This window comes from Botrytis fragariae (genome assembly GCF_013461495.1).
Source record: "Botrytis fragariae strain BVB16 chromosome Unknown tig00000006, whole genome shotgun sequence".
Taxonomy (NCBI): Eukaryota; Fungi; Ascomycota; class Leotiomycetes; order Helotiales; family Sclerotiniaceae; genus Botrytis; species Botrytis fragariae.
In genome coordinates, this window is record NW_023500988.1 from 886,082 (window position 1) to 900,278 (window position 14,197).

At 27.8% G+C, this 14,197-nt stretch overlaps 2 protein-coding genes across 2 annotated transcripts; one reads left to right on the plus strand and one right to left on the minus strand.

Annotated features, from left to right (window-relative positions):
• Positions 1-12: 12 nt before the first annotated feature.
• Bfra_001454 (uncharacterized protein) lies at positions 13-1,224 on the minus strand (the record flags this gene model as incomplete). The annotated part of the gene is made up of 1 exon (XM_037331885.1): positions 13-1,224. One exon carries the CDS (start codon positions 1,222-1,224, stop codon positions 13-15), a length of 1,212 nt encoding a protein of 403 aa, XP_037196039.1.
• Positions 1,225-3,142: 1,918 nt separating this feature from the next.
• Bfra_001455 (putative mfs multidrug transporter protein) lies at positions 3,143-5,223 on the plus strand (the record flags this gene model as incomplete). The annotated part of the gene is made up of 5 exons (XM_037331886.1): positions 3,143-3,422; positions 3,502-3,596; positions 3,650-4,132; positions 4,202-4,563; positions 4,626-5,223. The coding sequence occupies 5 exons, from the start codon at positions 3,143-3,145 to the stop codon at positions 5,221-5,223; spliced, it is 1,818 nt and encodes a 605-aa protein (XP_037196040.1).
• Positions 5,224-14,197: the final 8,974 nt, after the last annotated feature.

Here is a 14,197-nt window from a genome sequence, read left to right on the forward strand (position 1 = left end):
TTATGGCTCTGACTACTTCCCCCTCTTCAAATTTTCTCTCTCTTCTACGCTTAGTTTGTTGAATTCTGCCAAGATTGTCTCATTTTCAGCAAGCTTTTCCTCTGCTGCCTTGGCTCTGTCCTCTGCTGTCTTTATATTATCCTCGATCGCCTTCTTTTCCGCTTCCATTTTCTCTATGCCCTCTCTTTTGAGTTTTCCCATCCATTTAACGTCAAATAGTTCTTCTTCTGCCATATAATGGGGATAACTTGGACACTGCCAATGAAATTGACGGTCGTAAAATTTGACCGATTCATTAAAAATGTTAGGGGTTACGTCTTCAAAAGCACTGCCGAAAACCATCTCGAAATTTTTCGCCGCTTCCGAGGGCACTACGTTCTTCCTTGCTAACGCCGTTCTTACCGCGCCTGCCCATTGGCCATTTTCAATTGTGTCAAGCTCATACAATTCCCACCATTCTGGGAGATAACCCCCACGTTCCCAGTCGATGATCCCACTCAAATGCTTGTCTTTCACCATAATATTCTGCATGTTTAAATCCCCATGCGTGAGCACAAAAGGTCCGCCAGGCTTGATATGGAGGGAATATTGTTCCATTAAACGATCCTTGCGAGATTTATCCTGAATGCTCGGTTCCACTCGAGCCCACCATTCGTCTACATCAGACGTCCAAAAATGCAGGGCCCGTTGAGGACCGAAGGTTGTGTCTCTTATTAGCGAACCATCTGGAGCTTCTAGTTTATCTGATGTAAATTTACGTAGTTGTACAAGACAGTCCGCGACTTCGTCAGCAAGAACTACTACCTCTTCCCATACAAGTTGTGCCCCAAGCTTCAGCAACGATTCACCCGGAACCCTATCCATGAGAAAGAAATTACTTGTACTATCCGACCAATGCTTCATATTCTTTGCCACAGGAATCGTCGAGTTTTCTTCCAAGAAATGAGTTATTGGATATTCAGGACCTAGGTAGCGATCACCGAATCTATTGTCATCAATAGCCATTTCTTTCAAAATGTATTTGTCGCCAATTGCCCATACACCCCTAAGGCCACCGTGGGCAATCAATTTAATAGTGCTGATGTAACCGCCGTGACTCGCATTATCAGCGGTGAATCCGCAATTCTGGCATAGCAAGAGATCTGGCGATTTTGGACGTTTCGCATGGTGCTCCATCGCCTCCTCGTCTGTAGTTCCTCGAAAGGGTGTATATTGTACTGGCATTTTCCTGTATGTATTGAGGGGCTTGAAGTGAATCGACGTACGGGCTTCGATGTGAAGATTTGATAGTGATAGGTATGTCTGATTACAGCAGTATAGATAGATGGTGATACGTAGATATAGAGTATAGGAAAAAGACAATCAGAAATATAAGATCTCAAGAATAAAGAAGTATTATAAAACACGAACCCCACTATGTAGAATAAAGTTTAACAATGCAGATATAAAGTTAGAAACTTTACTACTAGCGTACACGATAAATTCTCCACCCAATTGCTGACGAATTTTGTATAATCCTTGTTGTTATCGAATTATTTTTCTACTGAATGAAAGAAAAGGGATGGAATAGAACTTATTGCATTGAATAGGTAACAAAGGAGATGGTGAAGATCTCGATTGGAATGAACATCTACCGAAGACGAATGCACATTCATTTCCGTTGTATATGAAGAATAAAGGAGACCTCGGGATGTGCCATAGAAGAAAGAATCTCGATCGAAATATGTCCCAATGCATATGAACACGATGAAATAATAATAATCAATGTAGATGGAAGTGCCAACTAGGAAGAGTAAAGCCCCTTGTGTGGTACGGAATAGAGGTTCACGACAGAACCACCTGGATTTCGATCATGAACAATATAAATAATAGGTTACGAGTGACATCCAAGCATGACAAAGAAAATAGGTTTGAACATACTTTTTATTCTCTTGGTATGATGATTAGGGGTCATATAAAGTGGAATATGTGTGAGCACACTTGTGGAGTTTCGAGTTAGGTTGACAATCTTCAGTCTGAAAGAAGAACTCATAGTATCCTATCAATGGTAGTAAGATGGGTCTATAGCCCAGAGTATCTGCCAAAGGATAGGTCAATTGTATCCTCCGCTTTGTTGATGATGAATTCGATGATTATGATGTATTGAGAAAACTGTGTAAGGAACCTGGGTATGATTTGATCAAGGTTTCAAGCTTGAGTTATGTTATGTGCCTTTTTCTTCAGACTCGCATAGTCTTTATTGTGTTTTGTGAGACATAGGTATATACACATACTTTGACCTTACTTGAGACTTCTTCGGGTAGGCAGTATTGATACCAGGCTCATGCGATATCATAGCAGTGCGTGATATCGTTGATGAATAGAAACTATAGCTTTGGAAGTAGAAGATTCCGTATAAAAGTATCGAGGAAGTAGCTTTACTTTGTACACCCACGTATTCTTATAGTAAAAGGGGAAACGGAAAGGAGTTATTGCAGCACTAGCTATCAGGAATCGAAAGGAGAAGTAGTAAATAAATCAAGGTTCCGAATACTCTTAGATGATATCTTTGAGGAAGTCATGATATGACGAGGCCGTGAAAAAAGGGGTTAGTTGATAACCTTATCATGAGGAAAGAATGATCGCGTTGCCTTTCTTATGTAAGATTCTACCTTCAAAAAGTAGCAGCGATAAAGCTCCATTGATCCATCTCGGGTACCACTAGTCTCTAGATACTCCCATTCATCTAAAAATCATATATATGATGATGTGTTGACGATATTGACGTTATTGATAGTAGAACGGACATGGAAAATGCAAGATTCCGGCTTAGAAATATCCGATCCTCTCGAGAGCCCCTGACCGATTGCGGGTCTCGGCTGCCGGGTACGGTAAACAATCTTACCAATCATCTTGATATACTTTCCATTCTTCATTTTCCATGAATATTCGCGATTTTTCTTATATCAATAGGATTGTATGATCTTTCATCGACGCAAGTATCAAAACGTGAATAGCTCCAAGACAAAGAGGTTGCGGTTTATCGTTGTCGTTGAAAGTAGAATTACCATACGAAATCAAGGTGGTGGCGAGCTGACTCATCAACAAACCCATCCGCCGAATCTCCGCTTGAAGGTAACTCAAACAGATAAGGAACAACGAGATGGGAGGAAATGGAATTGCGGGAAAACGCCACGGGAATGGGATGAGTGATGAGCGAACTTCATTGCTCGGGCACAGTGAGAGCAGAGATCGGGTTGATGGAGATGAAGATACATTGACAGGCGGGCAAAGTGGGGGAGACGATGCTATCAGCAATGATGAAGAAGATAATGAGGATAAAGCAAATCAACAGGTTGGGAAATTGAGAGCTATATTGATCAGTATCAGTGTGTTTGGATTGATATTTCTTCAAGGTGAATTTCCCTCGTATAGCTCCGGGAGTTTTTGATGGGAGATGAATGATCTCTCTCTCTCTCTCTCTGACTGAACTTAATATACTAACACAAATTATACCTACAGCCTCAAACATGTCCGGAATATCAACCACCCAGTCCAAAATAGCAGAAGATCTCAATTCATTTGCTGAAGCAAGTTGGTTTACATCCACCTACCTCGTAAGTCATTCTTCCCATGATCAAACGATCACGCCCTCACATCTCACCTTCAGATCGCCTTGTCTTCCATGTCCCCTGTGGCCGCTCGTTTGGCTCAGATTTTCTCCCCGAGAAACTGCATCTTAACCGCTGCACTCCTCTTTTCAATCGGGGGTATCGTCACATCACAAGCTCCAGATCTCAAGACCTTCCTCATCGGCAGAGCCATAAGTGGAATTGGTGGTGCGGGTATCATGACGATTAGTTTCATCTTGATCTTAGAACTCACCACCAAAAAGCGAAGGGGTATCTTCATCGGACTTGCAAATTCCGGTTTCACCGTGGGTGTATCCCTCGGTGCAGTTGTCTGGGGAGCTTTATTGCCCGTTGTGGGTTGGAGAGCTTTATTCTTGTTTCAATCACCTCTTGCTATCCTTTCTGGAATCGGAATTTATTTCAGTATCCCAAAGAGTTTTACATCCGGACAGAAGAGTATCGATGGTGCATCGATTACTTCCAAACTTGCCAAGATTGATTATCTCGGCTCGCTTTTTCTCGTAAGTACCAAGTCTCCCTCACTACATTCTACCTATGAGTGGGACTAGAACTCGTACTAAACCCTCCAGGTAACAACCATAATTCTCTTCCTCTACGGCCTCTCCTCCCCCCAAATCGAATGGCTACCCATCCTCTGCTCTCTCCTTACCCTCATCCTCTTCCTCTACATCGAGCTCAAAATTGCCACCGACCCCATCATACCCATTGCCGTTTTGAAATCGCGCGGCGCTCTCCTCTCCTGCATTTCTCAGCTGGGAACCATGGCTGCGCGATGGACCGTTCTATTCTACACCCCCGTCTACGCAATTTCTATCCGCGGCTGGTCGCCCGCTTCCGCAGGCTCCATCCTCATCCCTACCAATCTGGGGTTTGCCCTGGGCGGCATCGCAGCCGGCGCGTTCCATATCAAACGAGCAGGGAGTTTCTGGCTGTAAGTTCCCTTCATTCCTGTATAAAAAACAAGAAAAATTCTAACACCCACTCCTCTTACAGGCCTTCCCTCCTCACCCTCCTCCTCTTCTCCACCACTCTCCTCTTCTTCTCCTTCCTCTCCACCCCCTCCACCCCCACCCCCCTCTACCTCCTCCTCGCCCTCCTCAACGGCCTCGCCATCGGTTCCGCCCTAAACTACACTCTCGCGCACCTTCTCCATCTCACTCCGCCCTCAACCCACTTCATCTCCACCTCCCTCCTCACCACTTTCCGCGGTTTCGCCGGTTCCTTCGGCTCCGCCATCGGCGGCGGCGCTTTTATCCGAGTCCTACAATCCCAATTACGCGAAGGATTTTCACGGAATGGGGGATTGGAAGGAAAAGAAGAGTTGGTGAGGAAGTTACTTGGTAGTCCGGCGCTGGTGGGACAATTAGAGGGAGTAGAGAGGGAAGTGGTCGTGAAGGCTTATGGAGAGGGGTTTCGGGTTTTGTGGTTGGGGGCTGCGGTGGTGGCATTTTTGATGGTGGGCGTGCAGGCTGCGACGGGGTGGGAGAATCCTGAGGTGGAGAATACGAAGGGGGAGGACAGGTTGGAAGTGGGGAATGGGTTGGGAGTTGAGAATGAGTTGTGGGAGGAGGGGATGGAGGAGGGTGTTTAGTTATTAGTGGCTTGTTCGTTGGTTGATTGGTTTATGGAATGGGAGTTGTTATGTTAGATTGGAGTTTATATACAGATAGATAGGTATGTACCTAGTGGTTTAGACGAGAGGATTGTATAAACATGACAGATAGGACTATATATAACATAGAAATATATCACTTACATATATAATTCAACACACGTTTTATAACTAAAAGCTAATTGATTTAGAAAATATAACATTAAAAACATTTAAAACATTTAAAATATTTAGAAGATTTAGATGATTTGGAAGATTTAGATGATTTAAAACATTTAAAATATTAAAAACATTTAAAACATTTAAAATATTTAGATGATTTAAAAGATTTAAAATATTTAGATGATTTAAAAGATTTAAAATATTTAGATGATTTAAAAGATTTAAAATATTTAGATGATTTGGAAGATTTAGATGATTTGGAAGATTTAGATGATTTAAAACATTTAAAATATTTAAAATATTTAGATGATTTAAAAGATTTAAAATATTTAGATGATTTAAAAGATTTAGAAGATTTAAAACATTTAAAACATTTTAAACATTTAAAACATTTGAAACATTTAAAACATTTAAAATATTTAAAAATATTGTTTTAATTAAAAAATAACATAATATATATATCTTTTTAAAGGTATTCAATCTAATATTAGCTTATTATATAATCAGATTATATGATCGTTGCTTATAAGCTTACAAAAGCAATTATTAATCCGAAAACAACTATCAATTCGAAAACAGTCATAAAATACGAAAACGACTGTAGAATACGAAAACGGCTATAAAATAAAGAAAACAAAAAGAGGCTTTATTTCGAAAGAATAAATGGATTAGGAAAAGATCTATAAGAGATTAATGAAAGCGGAAAAGCTAAATTAATAGGAAAAAGTATAAAAAAGAGGTCTTTTTCCTTTTGAATATAAAATAAGAGAAATCATTATTCAATATAGATTCTTTAATATTATGTGTTACACTACTTATATAATCCATTTTAATTGTTAATCAAAGCCAGCTTTCATATTATACTATTAGCCTATAACCTACGATAAGTTATAAGCCTGGTAACTCATATATACAACTAAAAAGAAGTATATGTATATCGAAATACACGTCGAAAAAGCAAGAAAAGAATGAAAAAGCCGAAAGACAATCAACTTCGCATTTAAAAGCGAAGAATACGAAGAAATTCATTCAATCAAGATGTCTCATATATTATACAAGCGATTTTATATATTAGTATGAATTTATATCGACCTCAAATCTTTATTCAAGTCCTAAGAATATATATATATACACTTATATATATATATATATAATATTTTTGTTGTATTACTAGGTAGTATAAAAAGGAGTACACATGTCACTGGACATATATATCATCAATATCATATGTCACTGGGTGCAAATAAGCTTTATCAATATATGTCATCAAACGCATATAATATTAATACTATATATCACTGGGTGTATAGTAGTTCCCTTATTATATGTCACTGGATGTAATAAAATTGAATATTATATCTCACCAGAGATATAAAGCTAGTTGTTGTTTATATACAAATTCTTGTTGATTTTAATATATATTTGCGAACTATATATATACTGTTGATTCTAAAATATATATAGAATTAGTTAAAGACTTTTCTAATTGAATAATAAAAAAGTATAAAAAAACATTAAATAATAGGGAATATAATATAATTCAATATGAAAAAAGAAGAGAAAGATATATAAATAATTTATATTACTTTATTGTATATTCAATAAAGATTAAATACTATTTAATAGCTTAAGAAATCGAAAGCTAAACTTAATTGAATTTATTAGGTATATCAAATTCTAATTATAGTTTAACTATATATTATAATATTAATTCAAAAGCTATTAATAGGAATTCTAATTTTATTTTTGAAGAAGTTTAGAATCCGATCTATATTTAAAATGCTATTATAGAGAAAGGATTAAATACAAATCCAAATCTAATTCAAATCGAAAATCAAAATATCGATTTAATATTCAGATTAGTGAGAAAAGAGATTAATTAACTAAGATTATATTAAATCCTTATATACAAAAGTATATCGCATATTATGATATAAATTATATATTATATGAATTTTATAAACCAGAATATATCTATAAGAATTATCAAAAGATTCAAAAAAAGATTAAATAATAGGGAATATAAAGTGATTCAATATAAAAGTAAGGAAGAAATCTATAATAATAATAATCTTATTATTAAAATAGAATTTCGAATAATAATTAAATATTATTTAAAAGTATAAGGAAACGAAACTCAAATCAAATTAGATCAATTAGATATTAAAGATTTAATATATAATATTTCTATATTATATAATTATAATATAAAAACTATTATATCAAACTCTATATAATAAAATGTTTGATTTTTTATTTATATAAAGAATACTATTATATATTTATAAATAGATGTGAATATCAATCTCTTTAATCTTAAATCCGAAAATATTAATTTAATAGATAATATAATTAATAAGGAATTAGATTGTTTAGACAGATATCAAATTCTTTATAATTATATGTTTATATTAAGAGATATAAATCAATAAATCTATATCTCTATTTCTTTATATTAATATATATATAAATATATTATTTATTAAAGATATTAAGCTCTTTTAGCCTATTTTTAGCTTATATCCCTAAGACTAAACCTAGTTAAAAAATAAAACTAGATCCCTAGAAGTTATATATATATATGTATATTATTCATAATGGATTATATAGTATTATATTTTATACAAAGGTGCCCTAACTTAAATAAATTTATATATAAGGATTTATATAGATTTATATCAAGATATAACAACTAAAATCTAATTACTTCTTAAAATAAAGCTTTATAAAAGCTATATTAAGATTCTAATTATATAGTACTTACTATATTATAATAAAATATTTATATATATTAAATAAAAATATATAAAAAATGAATATAAATTAAGGAATCAAGTTTATAAATCCTAAACTGAATAGTTGTTCTAATTATATAAAATAATATAATAAATCTAAGCTCTTTTTAGAAACTAATGGTTTTATACCCTATATAAACAATTCAAAAAAAGGCCCCAATCGATCCCTATATTTTAAAGAAAATAATATATTTATTTTAAGAGAAATTCATTTCAAATATAATGAAAAAGTGAAGAAATACAAAGATAAATCTAAAAAAGTTTTAATAATATTAAAATCAATAATATTAATAGATTTAGTAAAAAGATTTAAGGAAAAAACAAATCCAAAAGAGTTCTGGGATACTATAAATAAGATTTATAATAAAACTTTATTCAATATAATAGATTGATATTTTAATAAATTAATAGAATCAAATTATAATAATTTTAATAATATAAATAAATATACAAATCATATATTATTATTATATATATATTTAAAAGAATTAAAATTCGAATTGCAAAAATCTTATATAATATGGATTGTATTTAATAATCTAAATAATTCATTTGATTTATTTAAATCACGAAAAACAGAAGAATTATTAAAAGATTTAAATAATAATAATAATATTGATTTGAATAAGCTTATATTCAAATTAATATTTGAAGAATTAAGAATAAAAGACTTTATAAAATCTAATAGAATTATAAAACTATTAAATATTATTCCAAATTATATATTTTGTAATAAAAAGGGGTATTTAAAAGAAAAGTGTTTCAAAAAATACTCAGAACTATATAATAAGGATTATAAAAGATTTAAAAACTCTAATAATAAAAGTAATTCCAAAAAATAATTCTATAAAGTTATTAAAAAATTAAATAATCTTAAAAAATCTAATAGGACTTATAAAAACAATAAAAATAATAAAAATTCCAATCAAAAACAAAAGAAAAATAATAAAAATCATAATAAAAATAATAAAAATTATAAAGAAAGTTTTGATAATGAGATAAATCAAGTCTCTCAAATAGATTATGATTTAGTATTTAGCTCTGAATGGGAAAATAATATTATGATTATATTTATGTTAGTTAATTATACTAATAGATCTAAAAATAATATTATAATAGATTTAGAAGCTACAAAGCATTATTATTTAAATAAAGATTGGTTTATAAATTATAAAGAATATAAAGTCCTAAAACATACAAATATAGCTAATAGAGAATCTATATTAATATTAGAACAAAGGGATATTCTTATTATTATAAATAATAAGAAAATATTTATTTGAATAGTAAAGTATATTCTATTATTAAAATCAATTCTAATTAGTATTAAATAAATCGCTAAAAAGAGTTAAACTAATGAAATATTACCCCCCAGCAATATTTATAAATTTTCGAATAAATTTTTAAATATAAAGGTAAATACTAAATAGATTGATAATGCTTTCTACCTAGAATACAATATAAATTATGATTTATTAAATCAAAATAAGAATATTATTTATAATAATAATAAAAATTCTAAAATAAATCAAATAAATGAATCTAAAAAAGAATTAGAATTTAAAAAAGAATTTAATAATATAAATCTAAAAGATTTAAATCTATAGTATAAATATTTAAATTATATAAATAAAGATTATATTATAAAAACATTAAATTTAAAAGATTCTAAAATAGATTTAAGTTATTGTAAAGCTTGTATATACAATAAAATAACTCAAAATATTAATAAATCCCTATCAAATTTGAAATTAAACAAATTTGATAAAATTAGTATTAATATTTGTGAACCATTTAAAATATTAGAATTAAAAAGAGAAAAATATTTTATTACTTTTACAAATTGGGCTACACTGTGACACTTTGCCTTAGAAGAACTGCAAGAGCAGGGTACAATTTATCCTTAGAATCTACAACTACAGAATCGAAAGCAAAGCGCTTATAGAGCACTCCTATATATTAACTATATATACATAATTGTACACATATATATACATACATATGAGCAATCGCATTACGATTGAGTGCGATTTATGATACTACCTCCCCCTTTAGAAAAGCTTGCCTTCAAGTTTCACAATTACTTATTTAGTACTCAAATCGGTGATTATAATATAGTATCGATTGTTATCTAATTGAATAATATAATAAACAAATGTATGTACAAGTTTTTTTTTTTGCAATAAAAAAATATATAGAAAACAAAGGAAACTATTTTATAGTTTAGTAATAACTCAAATCTTTTGAGGTATATAAATCTTTTGAATTTATTCTTTTTTTAAAACCCTTTTCAATTACTTACTTTCTTCTATTCTTCATTATTATTATATCTTCAATACTATCAATAAAACATAATAATAAAAGTAAATTGTTATTAGTATAATTGAGACAGTTAAAAGTAATATATATAATAATAAATTATTTACTTTGTCTTTTGTATTTAATATATTAACATATTTTCCTAATAATTTGTAACAAAAAGAGGGTCTATCTCTTCTATTATATAAGGCAAGTCTTCTATTATATAAGGCAAGTGTGCTTTTATAGAGAAGTCGAATAACAACGAAAATGGAAGAGATTTTAGTAAGAGTAAAAGTAGTAATAATAAATTAGATTACGAGAATATATATAAATAGAGTTTTCTTTTATTTATTCTTGATATGTAATTAGTTTATCTAATAAATATAATTACAAATATCAAGGATAATATATTTAAAGATAAAATCAATCTTCGATATGCTTAATGAATATATTTATTCTATTATTTACTAAAACAAAACTCGAAAGAAGAATACAATCCACTTATCGATTGTATTAAAGATTACAAAACAAAGTTCATTAATAAGTTGATTATAGTAATATATCATTTTTGTAAACTCAAAACTAATAAGGATATTATAATAAGGGAGGAGATCTTGAAGGCTTTGCACTAGAATCAACCTAATTGTAAATTTGATATAGTTCGTTACAAAAGTATTAGTTTTATCGATATTAACGAATTGAGATCTTTAAGCAAAAAATCACTAAAGAAGATAGTATTATAATAGAAATAATATATTCGAAAAAATGATTAGATTTATACTAACTATATTCGCAATTATATTTCTAATAAAAGAAATAGTATCTACTATCGATTTTCTAATTAATTATTTAATTAACCTTATTGCTTATTTTACTTAACTAATAAGTATAAGTATAAATACTTATCTAAAGGAAATACTCATAAAATGTTTCTTTAATATTAATCAACTATAACTTTATACAATAATATAATAAAAATAAATATTAGTTATTTTGAGATTAATAATAATATTAACTTTTATTTAGCTTGACTTATAGAAGGAATTGAAGAATCGTATTTCAAAAGAAATACTTTTTTTCACTCTTACTCAAGAAAACATAAAACATTATATAACCAAAACTATAAAATAAAAAAATAAATTAGAATAATAGTATTAACTTATTATAATTCAAATAAAAACAAAGCTTTCAACAGTTTATAAACAATTAAATGAGATTAAGTATAAGCTCAATCTTGTTATTATATATACTACAATTAAGAATTATCTTATCTTTAAGCTTATAGTTATTATATATATTCTTGTTATTACTATTAATTAAAAACTTAATTAATATTTCAATTTAAATTATTCAGTCTTTACTATTGTACCTCACCTAATTATAATTATTAATATTTACAGAAGCTTTCTTTTTAATTTGATTTAAGTTTGTTGAATAAAAGAAAAGATTTTCTTTATTGTATTAACTTAGCAATTTAATTTTTATTTAGTCTTTTTCAGTTTTTTGTTAAATTAGGATTTTTTTATTATAATAATAAATTAAAGAAGTTCTTTTAATCTTTTTTATTTATATATTAATTATTGTCTATGAAATTATAATTATTTTTTTACTCTTATAAAAGCGAATTTATTCTAATAAATATATAAAGAGTTCTAATAGAATAGAATTTTGTAAATAGAAGTTACAAAGGTAATATAAAGTAGTTTTTAAATCAAAAGCAAAATACTAAATGAAATTGTTATTAATATTTAATTATAATATTCTATATTTAAACTATCTATATATTTTCTTAATAGTAAGAATATATTCTACTTCCTATTTAATATTATTAATAATATTTATTGAAAATAATAGTTTAAGGGTTTATTCAAAAAATAAATTATTGATTGTTTTGTAAAGTTTGCTAGATGGAAATACTAGATAGACTTTTATAATTGGTAGTAGATCTAATTTAAAAGAATCTTTAGTATATTCAATAATCTTGAATCTTTTCTAAATAGAATAATTCAATTTCTTAGAAAATTATTGTATTAAAAAGTCCCTTATATTAAATTATATTCAATCTCTAATATCAAAGTTTATTAATTAGTAATATAAATTGATTAATTGAAATATCTTTTTTTGTATATATAAAATATTCTTTTTTATTTAATTGAAAGTTAATTTATTATATTTGATATATTCTCTAATATTAGTTATATTCAAATTGTTAGTTGATAGAATTAAATTAGATTTCCAATTTTAAGGATTACAAGGTAGATAGTTATATAAAGTTTTATATAGAAATTGATTATTTAAAGATTTATATAAAAGTATAAGTTAAGTGTAATCTATTATTAATAAGAATTTAAATCAATTATTTTAATAATAGTTTATAAAAGGTTATAAGTATTATTAAAGATATTGATTATAAATCTCAATCTAATTATTAATTTATAAATAGTAAATAATTAAGCACTTGATTTGTATTTCTAAGATATTATTGAATTCTTTCTAGAAAGTTGATATAAATTGAGAATCACAATTAGAGATTATAAATTCTAAAGGTCTATAATACTTATAAATATAATATAAATATAAATAGGCTTGATTTCTTAAATCAATTAATTTGTAATATAATATAGAAATTGCTTATTTAATAAATCAATCAATTATAACAAATATATTATTATAATTATATTTATTTTTATTGAAATTATAGTAATTTATAATAATATATTATCAAACTCGGGTTGGAATAAGCAATAAGTATAAAAAACTAGGAGTATAATCTTTTAGAATAAAGTTGTACTTATATTAATAACAATTCCATATATATTATTCTATAATTTGAATTATTTTATTTCAATAATACTATTTTATTAAGAGAACAAATATCTTCTTTATATTAGGATATACAATTGAGATTGAATTATAAACTTTGTGAATTAGATAGATTCATAGATTATTAATATTTGGTATATAAAGTCGATTGTTATAAAGCAAGAATCCTTTTTTGAGTATAAGATGTCTATATGTTTTGATAATCTATATATATAGAGCTTCTAGATTTAGAAGGAATCTATTTGTTTTAATAATTCGATTTATAATATTGAAAAGCGGGGTGATTATGTGTATATTAATATTTGTAATTATATCCAAGTTTTGCTATAGAGATTCATATATAATCTTAATATTCATCTAATTATTTTTAATAAACTATTATAAACAATTCTTCTTTTTAATATTATTTTATTAATTCAATTTATTAATATAGTATATAAACATATCTATAAAGAAATTATTCTTTTTAGTATAATATATAATAATGAAGTTATAATCAATAAGTAGTTTTATTTAATATATTTAATAAACATTTAACTATTTAATTAATATAAAGTATTTAAGAGTTTTGTAATTAATATATATTTTGATTTAATATAAAAATCTAATAAGTTTGGTTTTTTAGTAACTTAGGAATTTAATAATTGTAAGTATTTTTTATTATAAATTTTATAATTCAATTTAATAGTAACTATTATTTTCAAAAAGTAAATAATTAATAATTATTTATTATTATATTTTTAAAATAGTATATTAATAATTATATTATTAAATATATTAGTTTTTAGTATATAGAGTAGTGTATAATTATAATATTATAAAAGAAAAATAAAAATAAATCTATTTTTGAATATATTAAATATAATTTGATA